The sequence below is a fragment of the Periplaneta americana genome, chromosome 2 (genome assembly GCF_040183065.1).
Source record: "Periplaneta americana isolate PAMFEO1 chromosome 2, P.americana_PAMFEO1_priV1, whole genome shotgun sequence".
Taxonomy (NCBI): Eukaryota; Metazoa; Arthropoda; class Insecta; order Blattodea; family Blattidae; genus Periplaneta; species Periplaneta americana.
In genome coordinates, this window is record NC_091118.1 from 136,797,381 (window position 1) to 136,823,665 (window position 26,285).

General features: G+C 38.2%; 2 protein-coding genes across 2 annotated transcripts in view; both read left to right on the forward strand.

Annotated features, from left to right (window-relative positions):
* Positions 1-841: 841 nt before the first annotated feature.
* LOC138695184 (uncharacterized) lies at positions 842-5,393 on the forward strand. Its single transcript, XM_069819643.1, has 3 exons — positions 842-940; positions 2,955-5,302; positions 5,364-5,393. The coding sequence occupies exons 2-3, from the start codon at positions 2,963-2,965 to the stop codon at positions 5,391-5,393; spliced, it is 2,370 nt and encodes a 789-aa protein (XP_069675744.1). The 5' UTR covers positions 842-940; positions 2,955-2,962.
* Positions 5,394-5,407: 14 nt separating this feature from the next.
* LOC138695300 (spidroin-1-like) overlaps positions 5,408-26,285 on the forward strand; it is a 28,062-nt gene continuing 7,184 nt past the window's right edge. The window contains exons 1-5 of the mRNA XM_069819728.1: positions 5,408-7,337; positions 14,339-14,533; positions 17,299-17,458; positions 19,924-20,126; positions 24,905-25,117. Of these exons, the coding sequence (XP_069675829.1) occupies positions 5,423-7,337; positions 14,339-14,533; positions 17,299-17,458; positions 19,924-20,126; positions 24,905-25,117 (2,686 nt within the window). The 5' untranslated portion in view covers positions 5,408-5,422. The remainder of the gene's footprint in view (positions 7,338-14,338; positions 14,534-17,298; positions 17,459-19,923; positions 20,127-24,904; positions 25,118-26,285) is intronic.

Here is a 26,285-nt window from a genome sequence, read left to right on the forward strand (position 1 = left end):
ATTCCATGTATCATAAAAAACTACTTCGCTTTGCATATTTATCTCTGTTCTTTTTGTAAGTCATGCTATTATCCGTGCATTTAAATGCTGAAAATACCTAGGATACAGCAAATGCTTCTAAGTAAAGTCAACAACCTTACGACAATAACATGCACATGCTAAGCTTATATCGCTTTGAGGTTTAGATCGCTATTGCACGGAGAGACCATTAAATCAAGCGATATTTCTCATCTGGATACGCCGAAAAAAGATAAACCTGAGTGTTGGTGAGACAAATGGTGCTTGCGGAAACATAATGCACGTCTTTTTATTTCGTTTCGTGGGAAGACCGGCGACAACTTAGAACACTAAATCGCTGCAATTAGTTAGATGGTTGGGGTAAGAAGGATTTATGATACATGTTACTTTTAGTATTTCTTTTAAAATAAACTTCTTATCGTGTCTAAACTGATGAATGTTGGTTCAAGGCCATAAAATATTTGCCTTTTAACATTCTCTGTTACACTTAACGTGTCAACTAAAATACGAAGTGCAAAATCAGGTAGTTCTTTATTCGTATCTATCATGTCATTAAAAAAATAAGAAGTATTTGATATGTCACGAGCTATCTTCTCCTGGAACGTTGCATTGTACGTGTTGGAAATTGACAGGGGGGTTTCAGGCCATTAATAAAGGGTCATTATAATCAAGTGGTAAAATGATAATCTTACTAGTTTCGCTTGCCTAAAGGTTTTTTAAGGTTAGAATTATTAAGGACGAGAAAAAGCGAATCTCCATGCTGGTATGCACCGACTTGTTGACATGAAAAGGGAGACCAGAGGTGCTGACAGTCAGTTGGATTGGGGACTCCGACGAGGGTGGATGTGTGCTTGTGCAGGGGGAGTTTGACGACGGAGTCTAGCAGCCAGTTCTTCGAGTCATATTTGCCAAACATTTTGAAGTACGCTTCAACTTATATGTGATAGTTCAGCATTATATATTTACAAATTAATTGTTTTAAGGAATTTGAATTTCCTTTTGCATTTATAATTCTTGAATGTCGCATTCAAAAGTTCATTGGTATAATTTAGGCCTACCTTGATTAAGACGGTCTTTGACGAAAGTAGTTAAGATTGTTCGTTTAATTGATACTACATTTACAAGAGGATTTATTATGTGCACGTAATTAGGACAAAATTTCATAATTATACTTTTTTCTAAATTGGAAATAGTCAGTTTTATTGAAAGCTGGAAATTGTTCTAAGGAAGATTTTCGAATAGATTAGGAATCTATCGAGTGCAATAAAATTAAAATATTTTGTTTTTAGATAGTTATATTTAGTTGGTACTTCCCGTGTTCAAAAGAAGTTTTTTAAGTAAATCAGGAATCCATTGAGTGAATTAAAATTAAAATATTTCAAGACAAATTATGTCTATGGCGTTGAGATAATCTCTGGTTTACGTGGTCATGAAGCATTCTTTTCCCTGTGGCGGCTAACTTTCAAAGTGGCTTTTCGCACGTCTTGGATCGGTTTTCCGTTTCGGTCTTTAGGTGCGTCATAGTGTTCATGCTAATTCTCTAGATGATAATTTGCAACGAAAGTGGACATGGAGCGTTTTTACCGCATGTTGTTCATTTAGTTTTTTAGATAGTTACATTTGGTTGGTATTTTCCGAGTTAAAATTTTTGTTTATCTGTGAATTTTTACTTTTACAAATTAGTTTGATAAAACTGGTACACAGTGATAGTTCAGCATTTCAGTATTTATTTTATTATAATGCCACTACTATATAAGGAAATTTAAAGAATCAACTAATTAAAAAAATGTAATTAATGATTTATGAAATAAAAAATTGGTAATCATATAACTTTTAGTTTAAATATTGATATAATAATAATAATAATATATTATATAATAATAATAATAATATTATTATTATTATTATTGTTATTATTATTATTATTTCAGACAATGAGTAAGAAACTTCCAATATTGAGAGATTATAAACAGTATTCTGCTTGCTAAATGTAGTGTTTAAGCACAACTGTCATATAACTAAACATTGAAAATTAGTGACTAAATAATTAAGAAACACGTACGTACAGTATTTCATCTGACGCGGAAAGTGATCTAATTTATTCACAAATAAATTACTAGTAATTATGATGGGAATGGTAATAATAATAATAATAATAATAATAGTAATAATAATAATAATAGGGGGCTAATAGTAATAGTTATAGTAGTTGCAATAATAATAATAATAATAATAATAATAATAATAATAATAATAATAATAATAATAATGACATACAGAGTGATTCAGTGACTGTATTACAAACTTATAGGGATGATAGAGGAGACAATTATGAACAACTTTCATACAGGAACATATGTCCGGAAACGTTCCGTTTTGTGTTTAGAAGCCTAGAAGGTCTGTCTTAATGAAAATCAACAACTTTTATTCTTTCCACGGAAAAAAAAACGAACATTGTATAGGTGTAAGAACTATGTTTAGATCCTACACAAAATTAATACATATTAGTCAAATGTTTTAAAGGGAGGAAGGAAACAATGTTAAATATTTATGAAATGAACACCGAATGAGATATGTGTCCTGAGTGAATACAGTGTCATTAATTCAGAAAGCCACAAATTTTCGCAAATAATCCAAAACTCTAAAATAAATAACTTTAAAAGTAGCTTTTAACCCACATAAACTTCTTATTTGAAACTTTTCATTTCTTGTATATATCTAATTAATTAAAAAATTATTAGATCTTTTCTTTAAATCCAGAATTACATGAAGACGTATTATATGGAGAATCCTACTTTCAGAATAAATTTGAACAAGAAACATACATACAGCATTTTGCAAAATATTCAAAGTGATGTTAAATAAGCCTTCATTCCATGATGCGTGTCATTAGTTGTGGTTGTTGACTTTCAATGGACTTTTTATTCTTTTTGCAGATTTCGTAATGGCGACCATTACGAATATTGCACTGTGGTTTGCCATTGGGATGTGTCATCTTTTCGTCAATGCAGGACCGCAGATTGACGAGTTGTTTATACCACACCCTACAGACTGCAATATGTTTTACAAGCTCGTTAAATGTCCTGAAGGTCTCGTATACAACAGGGTAAATCAAGTCTGCGACTGGCCTAAGAATACAGTGTGTTACACAAATGGAGAACAGAACGGCGGAGGGGGTGCAACTAGTGGGTCAAGTACAGGATCACAAGGTAGTCAGAATAATGTAGGAGGTGGGAGTAATTCCTGTAATCAAGGTTCACAAACAAGTTCTAATGTGGGGGCAGGAGGGAATGAACAAAGTGGAAGTGCATCTCATACAGGAGGAAGTTCTGCGTCAGGTTCAGGTGGAGGGAATGGGCCTACACACAACTGTAAAACTTCTTATGATGAAGAACGCGAATTTGAGTCTGACCGTAAAGGTAAAAGGAGAAGCGGATCTAAGAAAAGGCGCTACAGAGGTGTTGACGAAGACTCTGAATCATTTCATAGGGAGTGCTCGAAAGATGACGACGGTTACGACGCGATTGATTACGAAGATGAGTCTGAATCTGCAGACTTTCGACGGGGTTACGGTTTAGGTGACAGGAGAAAAGACTCGGGCAGAAATTCACGTGGAAGAGATGTATTAGATGAGGAAGAGGAATACGACAACTCACAGAAGTCTAGGGACAGGCGCTCAGGCAACGGAAGACGAAGGAATGGCTCGGGCAGGTGGAGGTCTGGGGATCGTGGTTCATACAGACGGTGGAGCAAGACACGCTCGCGTAACGACTATGATGACTTCGACAGATTCGACGAGTCAGGTGATGAACGTAGCCAATGCGGTTGTACTACCGGAGGAAGGGATCCCGGTCTAGGCAGATTTGCATCAAATGGAGGCCGCGGTTTGAAAAGAGATTTCAGCTCCCCTAGAGATTATGATTATGACTGGAATTCAAGTAATAAAAACCGGATGTCGGATTCAGGTGGAAGTGGGTGCGAATGTAATGGAAATGCACAACACGGATCTGGAGGAAGCGTCAGTGGAGGGAATGGCGGGCAAGGACTTGGGACTGGAACGGGTGGACTAGGGAGTGAAATGGGTGTTGGAGAAAGTATAGTAGGGTCGATAGGGAGTATAATGGGAACAGGAGGAAATGAAATAGGCACGGGAGGAGTTGGGTCTGGTTCTGTAGGAAATGGGCCTTGTTTTGTGGGATCTGGTGCAGCAATGGGAGGAGGAAATGGAATGGGAGGAGGTAATGGACTGGGAGGAGGCCATGGAATAGGAGGTAATGGAATGGGAGGAGGAAATGGAATGGGAGGAGGTAATGGACTGGGAGGAGAACATGGAATAGGAGGTAATGGAATGGGAGGAGGAAATGGAATGGGAGGAGGTAATGGACTGGGAGGAGGCCATGGAATAGGAGGTAATGGAATGGGAGGAGGAAATGGAATGGGAGGAGGTAATGGACTGGGAGGAGGACATGGAATAGGAGGTAATGGAATGGGAGGAGGAAATGGAATGGGAGGAGGACATGGAATAGGAGGTAATGGAATGGGAGGAGGTAATGGAGTGGGAGGAGGACATGGAATAGGAGGTAATGGAATGGGAGGAGGAAATGGAATGGGAGGCGGTAATGGACTGGGAGGACATGGAATAGGAGGTAATGGAATGGGAGGAGGTAATGGAGTGGGAGGAGGACATGGAATGGGAGGAGGAAATGGAATGGGAGGAGGAAATGGAATGGGAGGAGGAAATGGAATGGGAGGAGGTAATGGACTGGGAGGAGGACATGGAATAGGAGGAAATGGAATGGGAGGAGGTAATGAACTGGGAGGAGGACATGGAATGGGAGGAGGAAATGGAATGGGAGGAGGTAATGGACTGGGAGGAGGACATGGAATAGGAAGTAACGGAATGGGAGGAGGTAATGGAGTGGGAGGAGGACATGGAATAGGAGGTAATGGCATGGGAGGAGGAAATGGAATGGGAGGAGGTAATGGAATGGGAGGAGGACATGGAATAGGAGGTAATGGAATGGGAGGAGGAAATGGAATGGGAGGAGGTAATGGAATGGGAGGAGGTAATGGGATAGGAGGAGGAAATGGAATGGGAGGAGGTAATGGACTGGGAGGAGGACATGGAATAGGAGGTAATGGAATGGGAGGAGGAAATGGACTGGGAGGAGGAAATGGAATGGGAGGAGGAAATGGAATGGGAGGAGGAAATGGAATGGGAGGAGGTAATGGACTGGGAGGAGGACATGGAATAGGAAGTAATGGAATGGGAGGAGGTAATGGAGTGGGAGGAGGACATGGAATAGGAGGTAATGGAATGGGAGGAGGAAATGGAATGGGAGGAGGTAATGGAATGGGAGGAGGACATGGAGTAGGAGGTAATGGAATGGGAGGAGGAAATGGAATGGGAGGAGGTAATGGAATGGGAGGAGGTAATGGGATGGGAGGAGGAAATGGAATGGGAGGAGGTAATGGAATGGGTTCAGTAGGATGTGGTTTCGGTATGGGAGGAAATGGAATGGGTTCAATTGGAAGTGGAGCGGGTTCAGTTGGAGTTGGAATGGGTTTCGGAGAAAATGGAATGGGCATGGGAGGAAATGGAGTGGGTATGGGCGGAAATGGAATGGGTTCAGTTGGAGGAGGAACGGGTGTAGGAGGAAATGGAATGGGTTCGGTAGGAAGTGGAATGGGTGTGGGAGGAAGTGGAATGGGTGTGGGAGGAAATGGAATGGGTTCGGGAGGAAGTGGAATGGGTGTGGGAGGAAATGGAATGGGTATGGGAGGAAATGGCATGGGTTCAGTTGGAGGTGGAACGGGTGTGGGAGGAAATGGAGTGGGTTCGGTAGGAAGTGGAATGGGTGTGGGAGGAAATGGAATGGGTCCGGTTGGAGGTGGAACGGGTGTGGGAGGAAATGGAATGGGTTCGGTAGGAAGTGGAATGGGTGTGGGAGGAAATGGAATGGGTTCAGGAGGAAGCGGAATGGGTGTGGGAGGAAATGGAATGGGTTCAGGAGGAAGTGGAATGGGTCTGGGGGTAAGTGGAAGCGTTTCATTAGGTGGCGGAACACTTTCTGTAGGAAATCAAATAGGTATCGGAGGGACTGGAACGGGTCCTGGAGGTAATGTACCATGTGCAGTAGGAACAGGATTGGGTCCAGTAGGAAGTGGAGTTAGTTCAGTCGGAAGTGGAATAAATTCAGTTGGAAATGAGATGGGTTCAGTTGGAAGTGGATCGGGTCCTGTGGGAAGTGGAGTGAGTTCAGTTGCAAGCGGTATTAGTTCAGTTGGAAGTGGGTCGGGTCCGGTGGGAAGTGGAATTAGTTCAGTAGCCAGCGGAATTGGTTCAGTTGGAAGTGGAATGGGTTCAGTTGGGAGTGAAATGGGTTCAGTTGGAAGTGGATCGGGTCCGGTGGGAAGTGGGGTTAGTTCAGTAGCAAGCGGAATTGATTCAGTTGGAAGTGGAATGGGTTCAGTTGGGAGTGGACTGGGTTCAGTTGGAAGTGGATCGGGTCCGGTGGGAAGTGGGGTTAGTTCAGTAGCCAGCGGAATTGGTTCAGTTGGGAGTGGAATGGGTTCAGTTGGGAGTGGAATAGGTTCAGTTGGAAGTGAATCGGGTTCGGTGGAAAGTGGGGTTAGTTCAGTAACCAGCGGAATTGGTTCAGTTGGGAGTGGATCGGGTCCTGTGGGAAGTGGAGTGAGTTCAGTAGCCAGCGGAATTAGTTCAGTTGGAAGTGGAATGGGTTCAGTTGGAAGTGGATCGCGTCCTGTGGGAAGTGGAGTAAGTTCAGTAGCAAGCGGAATTGGTTCAGTTGGAAGTGGAATGGGTTCAATGGGGAGTGGAATCACTTCAATTGGTAGTGGTATAGGTTCAGTAGGAAGTGGAATCAGCTCAGTAGGTAGTGGAATGGGTATTAGCGGGAGCATAACTGGAGCAGGAGGGAGCGGAACACATTCTGGAGGAACTGCAGCCGCTTCAGGCGGTGGTGAAACTGAGTTAGGGGTAACTGAGCCATGTCCTGTAGAGTCTGGAAGTGACGCGGGTGCGGGAGGGAGTGGAGCAGCGTCTGCGGGGAACACTTCAGTCACCGACATGACTGGTCCGGTGTGTGGAAGTGGTTCGGAAATATGCGCTGCTGTGGGCGAGTGTCCAGCAGCTGATCCACTAAACGGCAAAGTACAGCTTCCTCACCAGACGAACTGTAGCCTGTTCTGCCAGTGCGAGCGGGGCGTTCCTAGAACCTGCCAGTGTCCCGAAGGACAGCACTTCAACGCCGAGCTGGGGCAGTGCGACGATCCCCATAAGGCACACTGTCAAGGAGGTAAGCCAATGGTTTTTTGTTAGTAATTTACATAAGACAGCACTTGCTTTATGAAATTCTGAACTTATGTAAATAGTATAGGCTTACATTCTTAAATGAACTCACAAGTATATTTTATATCCTTTACATTAAATTCTTGGTTATTGCGTTTATTTTAAGAACCCCTCTCTATTCAGCTGCTTATACAGGGTGATTCAAGAGAAATAGTATTATGGGCTATTCTGAGTAAAAAAAACTTTATGTAAACAAGTCCAATTTTAAATGGCTGGGGAGATACAAAGAGGGAAAAAGACCTTTGGGGAGGCCGAAACGTAGATGGGAGGATAATATTAAAATGGATTTGAGGGAGGTTGGATATTATGATAGAAATTGGATTAATCTTGCACAGGATAGAGACCGATGACGGGATTATTTGAGGACGGCAATGAACCTGCGGATTCCTTAAAATCCATAAGTAAGTAAGTAAGTGAGTGAGTGAGTAAGTATGTGGAGATACAGATCTTTGAATGTTACGGATAACAGGGGTTATAAATGGCAAGAAGGAAATAGAAATATGATCCTACATCCATTGGATATTTACATGGTGTCAATACATTTTAAACGTTTGAAGTAAGGTTAAAAAAATCCACTACCAGTTTCAATGCACTTTTCTGATATGTTGATAACGGTAAGTGTTGCTGTTTTGAGGTCGTCTTATTCTTTTGAGAGCAGCACTGTTTATAATGAGAGAGGCTATTTCGTCTTTTGTGTTCACTTTGTTTTTGTACACTTCGCATTTCATCCACCCCAAAGACAAAAATTGACAGGAATAATGTCTGGGAACCTTAGTGGCCAATACCGAACAGCGTAAGAACACAACTGCAGTCACGTATTATTCAGAGTACTGAGTGCCTGTATTTCCGTCTTCAAATTCTATACATCGACAACTATGAATGTACAAAAGTAAGTTCTGTTTTCTTTAACATCCCTTTCGGATTATGAATTGTTAAAATTTAAATTTTACATTCAGGGTTATTAATGTTTGAAAAAGTGATATTCAGAATATTACATTTGTGGAAATGGTTATTTAGGAGAATGGATTCGGGACTTCATATCTAATTGCTGGATAAGGTGTAGATCTACTTATTCTTTCTGTAATAGAACTCATTTAATCCTTCAATTAATCCTTACCAAGAGACAAAGGATTTCATTAAATCATCTGTCCTCCAGTGAGGGTGACCACAAGGATCCTGAATACAGAGCAGTTATGTTTTCTAAGTCGATTAATTAAAAAAATACTAAATTTTGGATTTGGGATTCGTTAGATGCCAAAATGTCATATTAACAAAATTATCTTTCTTGAAAATATGAATGATATTGAATGATATGTAAAGAGTCCCTAAAAATTTGTAATAAGATGTTTTGTATTTGAAAGACTTTGAATTTTCATTTTTAGATACCAAAAATAAAGACGTTTCAAGCAAAACAAGAGATTTTATAATTCCCCTGTGACTTTTTTCCTTGACATTGGCCATAGTGTACATTTTTCCATAAAATTAAAGAGACTGTTACATTGTTGACGTTCAACAAAGTGTTATTGTCACTTGAGGAGTATATTGATAAAATCCATTTCTCGCCTTTATCTGTAAACGCGATTCAGGTCCAAGTTAACATCTTTGCGCTAATTGAAACTATAGTGCAGCCGTGAACATAAGAGGGGAAGTGAAAGAGACGGAGAAACCCCCACCCATGTCCTTTTTGCTTACACCGCCTTATAAACAAATGGACACTAAGGCTCTGTGCATCAGTGGTGGATTTTAGGCTACCAGTGAGAGCCGAAAGTTCGTAAAAGCTATAATGCCCGCCTGATACAACCCGTCACTGACCTTCCTGCCTCCTCGTACCGCACTAAAACATCACTGTCTTAGCCGGGGAAGGTGGAATGGGAAGTTAAGGGGTGGTCTGCAGTTACTCAATCGAGATAATAACGCCCAGACCTGCTATAGTTATAGAAGCATGAAATTTGTATCTGTCTTCTCAAGTCGTTCATAAATTTTTTTAATCATCACGTACAACACGACTAAGGGTGGACAATTTGAAATTCTCTAACTCGTAGCCGTTCTATTTAGTTTCAATAATGATTGAACACAGCTAAAATAATAAACAGATATAAACGGGTTGACTGATTAATATATTGATTCATACGATGCGGTTGAGTAAAGAAACATTAATTTCTAATACGCGGATCTCTCAAGGTAGTTAATGGCTCTCAGCTAGAGTAATGGGTTCTATGAATATTTTGACTACCTGTGATGGTTCGATTCCCGGTTTTTTTCGCAATTTTTATTGTCGAAGTCCGATAATATATGATTGTAGAAGTTTGTAGTTAATATTACTTTAAAACGGAAATAGGTAATCGATGAAACATCTTATGAACTGGAATTTCCACAGCCGTAACTATAACAGTTTGAATCTTGCATTAGGTAATCATTCACTGTTCGAATGTCTGAAACTCGTGACAGCAAAAGTGAATGATAGCGACAGAAGAATTGAATGTAAGATATTTCAGCAAGCAGTATACGTCGACATGGTTCAGCTCCATGTGGGTTGTCATTGATATCGTATGTCGTAGACCGTTTGCTATATCATAGTCTGAATTCAACGTTTTTCATGGTCTACCCAAATTGTGACGTTCTCATGGTAATGTCGCTACAAGTCACATACTCAAAATATCTTTAAAGAAATTAATAAATTGTGGTTGTTCTTTACAGGTACTTTCTTATTAGGCCTATATCCGTTATTTATTCCGAATGAAACAAAACAAATTAATTTGTGGGTTTGGAGGTAACTTACGCATTACCGGTAACAAATAATATGGGAAGAGCAAGTGATTCGATAAAACACTATCCAATGAAAAATGCGACTACAAGAAACATTGGAAAATCGAAAGAAAATAAAAATTAACATAAAAGATTGACTGCGCATGTTTAACATAAAATTAACACACGAAAATTAAAATTCATAACATTCACGTGGCGATGTCAGTGGACGTTATAACACACCCCTGATTCCGTCTGCGAAACCATTAAATACCTACAATATGTCTGGACTGATATTTGGGCTGCATAAATAAAAATGAACTGTTTAAATCAGACAACTTGTGCAGTACTAAACTCATGATTTCACAGTTACTATATTCAGAATGTAGGCCTATGTGGACAAGCTGATGCTTATAAATCTGTAAAACTGTCACTATAACATCGAAAACCTTAAAAATAATACCGATTTTTTTATATAAAAATGAAGTTAAAAACGCAGGACTCCTGTTTATCACCCTTAAAGATGATGCATAGATTAGCTCAAAAGAGAATGAATATACCACTCCGCAAACTCAGAATATTTTAAATGATAGGCCTACTTGCGATATTAGACAAGATCGGAGTTTGAGGATTTCCATGGGGATCTGAGTTTCCTTCAACTTCACGACGTTCTGTATTTAATTCCGCCAGCACACACTATTTCATCCTAATTCTCCATCATTTCATCTCATAAAATATGGTATAGGGTAGTAACCAAAATCGTGATGATGACATGATAATGTTGGAAATATAGAATGAGAATGGTAGCGAAATTTTACCCACAGCCGCTTTATTTACCACAAATTCTTATGAATCTGCTCGTAATCAAACTACGGTTTCCCTTGGTGAGGAGAGCTACAGTTGCGTTCTGTGGAAGACCGAATTCTGGTTCTATCAGTCATTTCCGGACCAGGGTTCCTTATCTCAAATTGATACATGTGCCCTTCCCCATCATCCCTGAAAGTTTGTAACACTAGCCCGGAAACACCCTGTATATTTCTATATTTACTGCATTTTATATAAATATATTTGGAAATTTAAATATAGTAAAAGCCCGATTATCCGTCCACCGATTAGTGGATTATCCGACTGTTTTTCTCTCTCGCTCTTTTTGTTTTGCAGAAAAAATATGAGTATTGTACATTATATTAGGACGATATTTTACAGAGTGTTTTTTTACAAACCTTTACCCTTACGTAGTATGATCTACTCTTCGAGTGGTCGTACTGTCTAACTTATATGCAAAATGTTTTCCACAGGTATCAAAAGAAAACGTGTTCGCTACGAAAAAAAAATGCAAGTAATTGAATGGTTTGGGAAATGAGAAACTGTCTCATCACAATACGAGATAGGAATTACAACTGTGCACGATTTAATGAAAACCAAATATAAAGTGCATGAAATTTGTAAATCAACAACATGAGACCTCTACTATTCCTATCTTTCCACAGCCAGCTGTCATAAGGAGTTTCCTTAACCATTAAAAACCCGTCGTTGAAAACGAGACTTAAATAATGAACTTATGACCCACTACCTAACGTGTTAAATGAAAGACCGCGGGAGAAATGACGGAACTGTATTATGCACTTAGTTTATGAACATCTTTCATAGTAGTACGTATTATCCGATTTTTTCGATTAACTGTTCACTCCACCCCCTTCATTACCACGGATAATAGAGGTTCTACTGTACATCTTATAATTTTTGTTCTCTTCTGCACTGGAGAAAGCGATCTAATCTGCGGTCTTTACATCCTCAGTCTTTTGTTGTTTCGGATAAAAGGGTTAACGGGAATTCCGTCTTTGTATAGCGGGCCATCCTTCAAAAGCTTCACCATCTCAAGGGCACTGATTTGGACTATGTACTATTTTGGAATTTCCATTAATAGCAGATATGTCTGGCTAGTGGAAGGGTATGAAGTGACTAAACTTTCTCTTGAGGTTCATGAACTGCGAAAAAGTCGCACTGTTGAAATTCGTGAAGTTTTCGGGCGTTCGGCTACCCAATCATTCACAGAATAGGAGTGATAAGCACAATAAGCCTCAAGCTGCAGTGCAAGTCTTTGTTCCCTCCTCCGTAAAGAGAGGAAAAAACTTAAGTGCAAGGTATCATGCCGGTTCCGGCTCTCAAAAAGTCGAGCCAACAAATCCCACTAATTTCTAAATTTTTAATTCTGTTTCCCAGATCTAACCGTTCGGATAATGGCGTGACTGAGTAAGTGAGACATTATAAACTACATAAATAATTATACATTTTTACTGAGATGTCTAAGGACACTTGGTACTTTCTGTATTTCATGCAGTTCATTAGTGTAATTGGCGAAGGGGAGAGAAAAAGACGAGTCTTGCATTAACAGCTGACATCCCGACATTGGAGGGATCCAGTTCCAAGAAGCCAATTTTATTTTACTCTTGCTTTTCTCCCGGGCTTCCTTGTTTAAAGGTGAACACAATTCATTCTGTGTGGAAGTTACTAAATCAGAATGTGATTTAATTTTCGAAGTGATATTAGTGATGATGTCGATAATGATAGTGATGGACCTACTAGTAATTATAGTCATTATCATAATAACAGGTTTGAGTTTTCAGAACTGTTTAACTTGCAACGATACGGCGAGTTTCAATGCAGATAAGTAATAGGAAACAATTACGATCCATAAAAAACGTACGCAAAAAAGACATAAGTACAAAAATAACTAGTGGAAAAATCGGCATGTCTTCGTCTTAGTGGTGAGATTATTCGAACACGAGATAATGTCGATGAACTTTGTCGTCATTGCCGTGATTTATTGAATCTGTTTTCAGTAATTAATATACTCGTTCAATTTTCATCTCTGACATTAAGGATATAGCGCAGGGATCGTCAGCACAGAGCACGCTGGGGCTAGTCTCTCTTCCCGCGGAAAACGCAGTGCACTAGGGTGCACTCTGTAGCTGCCAGCGGGTATGCTCTCTATCTCTCTCTCTCTCTCTCCCTCTCTCCCTCTCCCTCCCCCTCCCCCTCCCCCTCCCCCTCCCACCCTGGTGCACACGGGACAGCACCGCGTACCCTTTGCACATTTCAGCGAGTGCTGACAACCACTAATATAGTCTCTATAATGTTTTCAGTGTATAAGAATATGTGTACGTTTGAATGTTATTGATATTTATATTCTAATTATTGTAATTGGTTTACAATTCCTGTCTTTTACGACATAACCTTCTGTCTATTACTTTATTCCACTACTACTACTACTACTACTACTACTACTACTACTACTACTACTATTTTACATAGTTCCTATTTATTTGCATTTTCCTATGCATTTTACTTTTTCTGTTTCTCCTCCTAGTAGTTTTAGTTGTTCTATGGCTACTGTTACTACCTATTTCTATCCATTATCAACATAATGATCACCATAATCATGACCTATACCTTCTTCTTCTTCTTCTTCTTCTTCTTCTTCTTCTTCTTCAATGAGTATTTTTTCTGCTGATTAATTTCTTAAACTATTGCAATACTTTTTATAACTAACAAAACTTGCAAAATGTTACTATGTACAAGCAGCGGAGACAAAACCTGTCCTGTGACCCTATCATGCGCCGTGTCTATATCACCAATGGGTATGAAGGAGAAAGATAAGTTTTTAGTCTGAACTGAACTTCTGTGTCGATAGATTCGTGTAATATTAACGACCACCTCCCCCCACGCCCCAAGCTCTTTTTCTGATCACCTAATCTTTCCCCTCTCGAACGGTTCACATGCCAGATCTCGCCTCCTTACTTGTACACTGATTTTACATCATGATGCTATTTCTCTTATTTTCAAAGTTGTATCATTGAGTTTTACACATTTCGATAATATATTTATTTTGCATCTGTTGGCAGATCTTTCTTACTTCTGTCAAAATAAAAATAAAAACGTGTTAATTTATTTTTTAATTTGAAATAAAAAGGCCTACTTTGATTCGAAGTGTTATTCCATATCATTAAGAAAATATTCATTTTTAAGGTATGTAGGAATTTCCTATGAAGTTCAAACAGATAATGTGACTGTTTCTTAAAAAAGATTGAAAATAAGAAACATTCGTATTTGTAACTTGTTGCAGTGCATATATGTGTTCAGCCAGAGTTGCTGGTTAAGTTGCCTGTGATAAACTACATTTATTAACACATTGTGTCGCAGTGTGCAATAGGCTGCACGCGGGCGGAGGCACGCACTGGAACCCGCCGAGCTGCGTGGAGGAGCTGAGCAAGGAGGGCGACGTGTGTCACATCACGTGCGGCTCGGGCTACGAACTCAAGGGCAGCAGCACCATCCAGTGCACCGAGGGCGGCTGGAACGGCACCGGTGGACTGGACAACATTCCCACCTGCAAGAGTACGTTACGTACACGACACGTTTCTTGCCTACATTTCCCTCTCCCTGGAGTTCCGTCTCTTTTAATACTTTTTGAATAAAACGTCTTACATGGGGAGAATCACCTCAGCCTCGCGATATCAGACTTTCGCGTTACTTGTTCATAGTGTTCCGCGCCTACTTCGACTAGAGTAGCGAACGATATACAGGATGTTAAAAAAAGTATCCAATATTTTAAGAGGTGCTAGTATGCATCAAAACAAAAAAATAATGTCTAATAAACATGGTCCTACAACACATACTTTCTGAGATCTGAACACTTGTTCATAGGAGATGCTCAATGTGACGTCCATTCATGGCAATGCATTCCTTCGGCGTAAGGAATCACACACTATTTGAAATTTGTTTTAATACATTAATAAGAAAGTCCTGATAACGATCCCCAGGTAATCTCTGTGGTAGCACTATGGCCCTATTAATCTATCACCAAGAACACCTATCCGTAAGTCGATTGAGAATCGGTGCTGATGCCTTGTTTCTTCAACTGCATGGGGATTTTCATCAGCTTACACATGCTGATTACGAAAATTCACAAAATAATCTCTGCTGAACCCCACTCATATCCGCAACCAGAGTTTTGTTTTCAGTATTCCTTGCGATGTATCATTATTCCATGCCAGGGGTGTCAACTACGGTACAATTATCTGGTAGCCTGCTGTATTGTAGGGCAGAGAAATGCATTGCCATAAATAGACGTCATATTGAGCATCTCCTATGAACAAGTGTTCAGATCTCTGAAAGTATGTATTGTAGGATTCATGTTTATTAGACATTATTTTCTTGTTTTGATGCATACTATCACCTCCTAAAATATTGGATACTTTTTTTTTTTAGAATCCTGTGTAGTTTGAAAGGTAAGTAATATGTGTACACGTTAAAAAAGAACCACCGAAAAATGTTGAAAACTCCCAAAATAGCGGCAATATAAAGATCAACTACGATTTCCACATTCTCACCATTTAAAACATAACAATATCTCGTGAAGCAATCGACATAAGCTAACGAACAAATGTTCTTTAGAAAACTCTAACGATGCCTAACAACATGCAGAAATAAAATTTGTTGAGGAATAAAGAAAACTCTATTTAAAAAAAAAAATCATACAATTTTATTCTACAGCTTCACGATGCCGAGAATAACTGCTGTTCAAAAGCAAGAAAATTACCGAAAACTGTAGGAGGCAGAGGAGGGTTCGCAGAGGAAGAAAGAATTCGAAAATCGACAATATTCAACTTGTCGGCATGATGTTTTGAGTAAAATGAACTGTTCGATGATGGTTTGAACCCGAAGATTTTTTATTTACACTGTCCCTTCGCTATTCAGCCCCGAATTAAAGGGTTATTGTTGCTTACTGTGATCGATAACCTTATATTATACTTTGCTTCAGGGGTGATTTCTTCGTATAGGATGTGAAACTTATTCAACAGCTTAATTTCCAAATACACTTAGATTAATATTTCTAAAGTAGACCTAATAATAGATTAATCAGTCATTCGCCGTAGTGGGTGTTCTTTGCGGTTTGTCAGAGTTAATAGTGGCAGTGGTGGTGAATTCTATAATACTCATAAATCTGCATAAGAGACACCGGAACCCTTCAGATTATTTCTTTCCTGACGGGGAGTTAGATTATGAATTATTGTTAAAATCACAGAGCAAAGAAATAAGATAAAATAAAATAAAATTGAAAAACCTAATTCCACAGGTATAACAAAAATATTCTACTTAAGTAATTATAATCTAAATGTAACAATGCCATTATTCAAAATCAACAAATTCAAAGGAAATAAATCGTACATATCTGTAAGGTACGGAAAACCACTACCAGTGGTTGATGGCTGGAGAGGAATGCGTAGTGTTGTAGACAGAGAAGCCAATTTAGCCGGGTAGTACGATTGACACGTAACCCGTTATATAACGGGATACAAAAAGCCTACTTGGGCTGAAGAGCTTAGGGATGGTTGTTTATAGTTTTCCACGTTCCTTTCGCTGCTTAGTATCTGCGGTGCACATTCACAAATTGATGTTATTTTATTTAGCTAGTTCACTTAATATGGCAACCTTCTGTTTGTAAATTAAGGAATTAATGACATCAATTCGAATGGGAGAAAATGCTGTCTTTTATTACTTAACTCATTCCCTTTTAAGAGGAGTATATTAATGCTTCCATATTGTGTACAAGAAGAAAATACTATCTTGCGCACGAACGCACAAGTATTACAATTGTTGTAATTCCTATTTTAACTTCACTTGAAATTTAAGCAAACAAATAAACAAGAGATAGGGATGGAGCCAGAGTGAATTGTAATGGCAAACAGATTAATTATTTCATACCTCCATGTTAATTATAGTATCTAGTGCATTCATTAGAATCAGGTACCCAGCTGCTCAAGTCATTAGCACTGTGAACTAGCAGTTAATTTATTTCTCCTTCATTTAAGTATCTATTCAATTTATTATAAACAGAAATAAAATTTTAAGTAGGTGCATAAATTATGTTAAACGTGTGTATGTATGTATGTATGTATGTATGTATGTATGTATGTATGTATGTATGTATGTATGTATGTATGTATGTATGTATGTATGTATGTATGTATGTATGTATGTATGTATGTAATGTAATGTATGTATGTATGTATGTGATTCGGGTTGCATTCTGAATGTGTTTAGGCCTATGACAGTTGTTATTGGGTAGGACGTTATATTGTTTAAAAATTGTTTTGCAGCACCGGAAGGAGTGGGCGAGGACCTCGTGGAAAAACTGATCGAGGCCGGGTCTGATTCGGAGGTGGGGCTTCTCTTCATACTGGACGAATCGGGAAGTGTCGGAAATCAGGAGTTCCGCATGGAACTTTCTTTCGTTAAGGCAATAGTTTCAGCTTTCCCGTAAGTATTGCATAAGAATTAGCTGAAACATATTTCATGGAACCTTTTTCCCGTTCACTATTCCTTTCTTCAGTAAGCAGTTTCTTCTCAGTCAGTGACCCAAGAAAATTCTTAATATTTGAGGAGAAAAATTCGCTCCGGCGCCAGGGATCGAACCCGGGTGCTTGGTTCTACGTACCAAGCGCTCTGACCACTGAGCTACGCCGAATTCAATCCACAGAACCGAATCGAACTCTCCTCCTACAGTGTTATTTCCCTTTTGTGGCCTGACTCCAAGTTGGGCATATACGTTGATGTTTATATTTCAAGTCAACTGCCATTGTACAAGGAGCGCACTCAGCTGAGTGACTAATGGCCGGGATTCCGCAGTAAAGGGTTCGATCCCCGGCGTCGGAGCGAATTGTTCTCCTCAAATATTAATTGTCACTATAACAGATATTATTCTGTTGGACCAATTAATAACATCTTTAGTAAATTCAAGCAAATTCTTTTTCTCTTCCTAATCTCTTCAGCATCATTCTTTCTTCACCCACTCTTCCTAGCACAGCTTCATTTTTTATTCTGTCTGTCCATTTCAAACGGTCCATTCTTCTTCATATGCACACTTCGAATTCTTACAGTCGTTTCTCTTCACTTCGCCGTAATATCCATGCTTCTGTCATATACAATATTACACTCCACACAAAGCACTACAGTACACTAGTCGTAGAATGTTAAAGCTCAATTTATTTATCTTGTTTCTTTGGTTTCAGAAATAGAAAGTTACAACCACGTGTTTAAATTCGTCCTCCTCTTCTTTTTTTATTGTAGCTTACAGCTTGTGTTTTGTGATTAAGAGTCTTTTCTTTGGTCTTCCTGACGATCTTCTTCCTCCATCTCGTACAATCTATAGTAATAATTGTTAGGTTCTTACAGCATCTGGTTGAGTTTCTACACTATACAGAGTGAACCGTAAATAATGTCATTAATTTCAGGGGGTTGTTCTTTGAGATAGTTCAAACAAAAAAAAATTATTACAATTTTGCTCGTTTTTGCTTCCTTTTCGATATGAAAACTGTTTTATGTGAAACATTTCATAGCGTGTTTTGGGAAAGCCATTGACTTGCAGAAATTTGATCCCAGCAAATGTAACTTTTCGTTCTGCAAAGGAATTTAAAAACATTACATTTGTTCCGATGAAATTTCTGTATGTTTAAAGAACAAGACTAAAATAAAATATTTCAATCATTTGTTATCATAATACATTGCTCTTTTAAATTGGTTGATTATGTTAGAAATTTAATCAATGAGTTTTTATTTAACTTTTTGCTTGAAATATCTCAAAGAACAATCCCTTGAAATTAATAACATTACTTACGATTCACTCATTATAAGTTAGGAAAGGTCTAATATCAATTTTAATTCTTACTTTTGGTTCCTTTCTCAAGTATTTGTTCTTGCATATGATATTATTTAATTATCTAGAGAGAGGGGATGAATTGTTAGCCTGCTGCCAAATATTTCTCTCTAAACTCCTATCACTAGTCTCCTCTATCCCAGATATTTAAATGTCAATACCGGTACTTGTTTAATAACTTTTACTATGTAATTTACATTGAAAGTTCAAGTTTACGTACAGTAAGGTAAGTTTAAATTAATTTCTCTTTGTTTAAGTATTACATTCGAGTTGATATTCAGCTTACGAATTTCACAATTTTGTCATATTTCGTCACTGTTTCATCTGATATTCTTATCTAATTGAGAATTATGCCACATATATCTATATCTAGCTACTGTTTTAATTAACGAACCATATTGAGCTTGTGAAATAGGTATTATTTATTTTACTAGATCGTCATTTCAACAGAGATGCTAAGTTCAGTTGAAAAGACTTGACGTATTTAGGAAATATGCTACGTATTACTGCAATATTCAGATACTTAGTTGGCAAATCCTGTTTTGCTGACGGTTTAGGCAATTCTTACTGTATTTGGCCACCATTTCAACAGAGATGCCAATTTTAGTTGATGGATTTGACGTATTTCAATTAATTTGTGTACCACTTCAGGTGGAATTTCTCTGGTTGACTGAATGATGTGGCTTTCTTCTGTTAGACCTATATCTCAATATTCTTTCAGGTGTATTGTCATGGTTAGCTGATATATTTGAAACCCTTTACTACATATTTTCGTCAAGTGAGTTGACAGCTGAATTTTAGCTAGTGTTTACTCCATTTAGCTGCCAGTTCAGTTGATGTGAGAAATTTTACTCCATTTGACCAAAATTTCAGCAAACCTGTAATGTTTGGTTAACAGACTTGACAGTTTAGTTTATTTGTACTCCGTTTCAGCTTACTTGCGCTATTTGGCTAAGAGATTTGGAGCCTCTCATGTAATTGGTGTAGTGAATGAAATGTATTGTAAATCAGACTACAGTTGAAGTGACAAGATGCTACAATGCTACTGAAATATGTTTGGATGCTGCAGGTTGTCGGATAACCGTTCTGCGGGCGTGATAACGTTCAGCAGTGGCGCCGACGTGGACGTCAGCCTCGAGCACAGTGACACTTGTGAGTTCGCGAGACTCACAGATAAGATCAGGTATGCTGGAGGCGCCACAGACATCCGGAAGGCACTCAGACTGGCCAATGCGCACATCAACATCGCAGTCCACAACGTCACGCTTATCAGTGAGTCACTTTTGTATTATGTTCTCTTCAGCATACAGATTTAATAAGCTTGATCTTGTTGTTTAGATGGCGATATGATAGACAATAGAATAACGGTGAAAAAAGGAATATACCAATCAAACCTTCACAAAAAAATCAGAACTGGATAATATGCACGGTACATCAACGTCTGTAATCGACGTTGCTCGCTGGCCACTAGTCATCGGGCCGTACCGAGCCGTGTCGAACAAAAGACAATCGAAATGGTGGTAGTAAAATTCGCGACTATAGTCTTAAATAATTCACTCCATTAATCAAGTGCAAGGTTTATGCAGTATAACGGCGGTGTTTTGAATACCGTACACTAAAAGAAAATGCAGATGTAGTAAGATTTTAAAGTAAGTTATCACAACGAAATAAAGGAGGAAAAGGTGTGTTTCAGGGAATATAATTCAAATGAAGGAAAGTAAATTTCCGGTTAATGTTCGCCAAAGCGTTAAGTACGTAATTATGACCGCGTTACCGTTTTATTTGTGGTCTAAAGAAAATACCTCGTCTTTTACAAAGAAAACTTTTAGCGGCCATGACATTATCATCATATTATTGTTTATGAATATTACGAAACAAAAACTACCATAAGGGCCATGACCGATAGGATCATCTTGGCTATCTGCGCATGCACGGACTTGGTTAATAAAAACCTAAACTAACCAAACCTAACCTTCGTATATGTAAGATGTGTAACCGGAGCAAGAAGGGATCTTCTTGATTTGATCTGGAATGTACACACGAAAATAAATCCAAGTAAGGATCACTCTGCCACTGCATGAGAGGTCAGCAAATGCGCCACAGCAAAACTGTTCCTGTCACGAGCTCCTAATCTAAGACACGTAATCTATTCGCACTATTTACGAAAATACATCTTGTCGCTAACAGTGGTGCTATTTCTCAGTAATATTCAGAACGAAGGAAGTAGAGAGAGAAAAAAATTCTCCTTCTAACGATGCCACAGACCAACGTCATGTCCTTATGTTGGCGACATTGTGTATTTAGTTCAATTTGGTCGTAACCGTAACGGCACGGTTCAAAGCTACCGTAGCAAATTCTCCAGTTTAGCGAAAAAATTCAATTTGAAACGTTAGACTTAGTGGCTATGCTCTGGCATCGGCTAATAATGCGATTCAGATCTTGAATGGTGTATTATGAACATTTTTTATAACGTGAAAATTGACGATTGGAGTTTGTTTACGATTAATTATAGCTGTGATTGTTATCAATTACAGATTGCGATTGTCATAAACATCTTTCTTTATAAGTGGTGTGAGTTATTTACTTCTTATTACATGTTTGTAGTAGACCAGTGGCCGGTTTAAGAGAGCAGTGTATTATGATAACAAATTATTGAAATAATTTGAGTTTTGTCCTTTAAATGTGTATAAATTTGATCCGAAGTAATGTAACTTTTCGTTCAGCGAAAGGAAATTTACAATGTTACATTTGTTCCGATCAAATTTCTGCATATTTGAAGGAACAAAACTAAAATTCTTTCAATAAATTATTAATCATAATACACCGCTGTCTTAAATTGACAGTGCATATTGGGAATTAAACCAATGACTTTCACAAAAATCATATGAAATATTTCGTATAGAATAATTTTTAATAATTTTTATCTCGATAAGGAAGTAAAAACGAGCAAAATATTGTATTTAACTTGTTTGTTTGAAATATTTCAAAGAATAAACCCCTGAAATTACTGGCATTACGTACGGGTCATCCTGTATAGATACAATGCAACGTATAAATAAAATCAGAACTTAACCAATTCCCCTGAACCACTTATTTTACAACTGTAATAGCTTGCCGCTGTGCGATTGCTGTGCCCCTCTTCAGGTGTTCATCTAGTCTGACCTTGCTCCGACGTCACAAATGCACAACCTGCCGACCACTGTAGTAGACTAACGCTAAGAGAGAAGACGTGCATTTCAGCACACAGTATATTATCCAAAAATACGAAAAATATGTAATGCGACACTAAAAAGGTTATCCTGCATTGATATTGAAGAATGTGATTTGTCCACAGCTGTGGAGTAACGGTGGCCCGGGTTCGAATCCCGGTCGGGGCAAGTTACCTGGTTGAGGTTTTTTCCGGGGTTTTCCCTCAACCCAATATGAGCAAATGCTGGGTAACTTTCGGTGCTGGACCCCGGACTCATTTCACCGGCATTATCACCTTCATTTCTTCCAGACTCTAAATAACCTAGATGTTGATACAGCGTCGTAAAATAACCCAATAAAATAAAAAAGAATGTGATTTCAAAACTCGTTCAGTCAATTTGGGCATTTTTATGATTTATACATACCATATGATGGTATGTTTGAGCCCTCTATCATTGTATTTCAAGCATGGTTGGAGTTTATAATGGCTTATTAGTCTATCAAGAACATCATATTTTTATAAAAAATACTCGTAATATGTCTGTGAATTAATGTAGTATGTTTCCTTTCACTCGGTATAATGACCATTTAATTCAAGCCTTTGCAGAGGTGCATGCTATTGTAATAATAATAATATAATAATAATAGTCTAATGTGTCCCTTGAAGGGCAAAGGCCTCCTGCTAGAGGGTAGCTCTGTTTCACTAACGCGGTCAGCTACTCCGCGTTAGGTTGTGTCTAGGTTTCTTTGTCTGGTTGGAGTTGATTTCGCTGTCACTTTGATTAATTTGATTTCACGAACACTTTGATTATATTGAATGCACTATCACTGAGTCAACTTGGGATGTTGTTTGTGGCTGGCACTGTCTTCATTTGTAGTCGACTTCCAATTGTTCTCCATGTTCGCCTGCTTCTTGCTATTCTGGACCATTGCTGACCTGCTTGTGTTGTGTAGAAGTCTGCCCACCTTTTCCTTGGCCTGCCTCTGTGCCGGTCTCCTGTGCGCGGGTCCCACATGGTGGCTCTGTATGTCCATCTTTCGTCTTTCATCCGCGCGATGTGGCCTCCCCACTTCCACTTCAATTTGTTTGCTCTTTGTGTGACGTTTGTTGTTGATGCCATTTGAGACAGCGACTCATTGGAAATTCTGTCTCATAGTTATTCCCAATATCTTTCTTTCCATTTTCCTTTGGCATATTTCTAGCGCATTCATATGTCTGTTTGTTGTCGACCATGTTTGGCATCCATAAAGTAGGGTAGGGTAGACGCAGGTTTATAGTACTTCGAATTTGGGTCTTCTGTTGATTGTGTTGTCCAGGAATATGAACTGGAAGGACCAGAAGGATTTTCAAGCTAAGGATATTCTTCTTCTTATTTCTTTTCCAGTCTTGTCTTTAAAGGAAATTAGTTGGCCTAGGTATGTGTATTCCGTTGCATATGGTAGCGTTGTTCCGTCGAAATCCCCGAGTTCGACCTTGAGAGAGAATGAGGTTATGTGGATCATCCAACATTACTTCCTGTTGCCAGAGATTTAGCTGATTTAGTTCATGTAAATATCTGAGTCAAGGGCATGTTTAGTTGCAGCATTTTTAATCTTAACATTGAAGTAATAAAGCCGAGAGTTTTATCAGAATTTCAAAATCTCTTTAGGAAGGCGTGGACTGGTTTGCAGTGTTATCTTATCTCTACCACTATCTTCATTATTGCTTTCCGCCGAAGGTGTGTACATGCATTTTAAAAATTCAGATTACATTTATGGTTTTACACATAAAGTTTAATTACGAGCTGCTTATAGCGTTACTTAATTCCAAGAATACGAGTATATCAACACTTCAGATTAAAACAGAAGTTGTATAATGAGATTTCTTAATGATATCTAAATGTATGTAATTCTGAAGTTCTGGGAAGACTGCATGGGATTTATTTCCACTGATAATGCCATTTGGACACGTCCTTGCACGTCCCCTTCTCATACAGTCTATACCGCATGCACAGTAAACTTTGTGATTCTCGTGGCAATTCCACGAAGTCTACTTATTATTAATACTGTATTATATTTTGAGTAAATAAAAACCTAACGAAAATTATCAAACTGAAAATCGTAATAGTTCCCAGTTTACGTACATGGATGCACTACTTGTCTTCCCTCTTATATCTAATAAAATGATTTGTTTGTATTTTACTCTAGTATCATCAAACTCCGGTCGTGGAAGGATGTAACATATTGTGTGCGGTTCTCAACCGTTAATCCAAAGGCATAGCCAGGTTAATATTAAAAATGTTAGTAAAAACAAAGTGATGACCCGGTACGTGTTCGAATTTGTTCAAAATTTCTTTCTACAGTATTTACAGAAGTACTTAAAAATCTCTAAAAGAAAGTTATAATAGATACCGGTACTTTAGATGCTACAAAACATACTATTTTTTAAGTTCTTTGAGACAAGATTTCTACGAAGTTTTGGGATAAGTGCAAGTAGTATCAACTTTTTTTTTTCTGATACTTTAGATAGCAACGTATAAGAGATCATAATATGATGCTCTAGCTCTCTGTATTGAATACTTTTTTAAAGTATATGTGACGGTTGTGATATTGTGAGAATTTTTAATAATGATATCTGCATATACATACATAAGTTTCAAAATCCGGGCAAGAATTAGGACTGGACGAGCTAAAGGCCTCAAATTTGTAACGGTGCTGACAACAAATGGATTTACTAGCTCTGTAACAAAGCATAAATGCTAGTGATTATAGTCCTATGTGTACTAATATCTAATCAATAAAGAAGCAAAATAATAAATGCCATATGACAACAGTATCTGTAAATACGTTATACAATCTGTAATTTTATTTATCCTTGACAGTCCTGATCACTGATGGCGCCAGCTCCACGGATCCTTCGCTAGAGGCCCGCAAAGCGAAAGCTAACGGCAACGTTCTGTTCACTGTGGGTATCGGACGTTACGACAGAAGCCAGCTGGAACCAATCTCATCTGTGGACTCAAGAGGAGCACCTCTTTTCTATGGTGTTACAGACTTCAAGGCTTTCAACAATATTGTCCAGTATTTACTCAAAGGTAACAGCATAATCCATTACAATGCTTGAGTGATAAATTTCGTTATGAATTCTTATTTATGATTCATTGGCCACTTCTGAAAAAAATATGTAACATACATTTTAATTTGGTCAGTTTGTATGTAGGACCTGAGTAGTGAAATATTATCATACTAAATTTCATTAGGTGATGCTAAGTAAGAGCGTGTTAGGTTAAGTTCTATTAGATTAGCCTATATTATGTTATTAGGTAGGTCATGTGTTATATTGAATTGTGTAATGCTAAAATATGTTCAGTTGGGTTAGGTGTTGTTACGTTTGCCTATGTTAAGTGAGTTGAAATTAAGTTAGATAATTTTAGAGTATATATTGAATTAGGATAGGTCTTGTGTTTGGCTATATTAAGTGGCGTTAAGACAGATTAGGTCATATTAGGTTATATTCAGTTTGGTTAGGTCTTGTTACGTTTGTCTGTGTTAAGTGAGGTTAAGTTAAATTAGGTTAAGTTAGGTTATTACATTGAGTTAGGCTTTTAAGTGGAATTAAGTTAGATTAGCCAGATCAGATTACATTAAGGGGGGTTAGGCCTTGTTCTGTTTGGCTACATTAAGTGGCGTTAAGTTAGATTAGGTTCAGTTGCGTTAGATCTTGTTACGTTTATCTGTGTTAAGTGAAGTTAGGTTAGGTCATGTTAGGTTACCGTATATAGATTTAGATTGGGTCTTGTTATATTTGCTATATTAGGTGGCGTTAAGTTAGGTTAGATTGTTTATTTTAAGTGTGTTTGACTATGTTAAGTGAGGTTAAGTTAGGTAGTCATGTTATGTTACATATTATATTCAGTTGCGTGAGGTGTTGTCATGTTTGTTTGTGATATGTGAGGTTAAATTAGGTGATGTTAAAGTGAGATAGGTCATATAAGGTGGAATAGATCTAGGTGCGACCGTCGACGTATTCTAGATGTAACGAGAGGAAATCATGATTCCTAAACTGAACTCGGGAGTGGGTTAGAATTCCGTTAGGGCTGATTATCTTTTTGAGTTTCTTCCGTGGTTCTTTCAAGTGTAGTGAAAATGTCAGGTTATTCTATGATGAATTCTCGGACTCATCTCGTCAAAATATAATATCTATAAATGTTGGATAACGGAGCAGTTCATAGAGTTTCAATAAATAATGCTTAAAGTGTATTA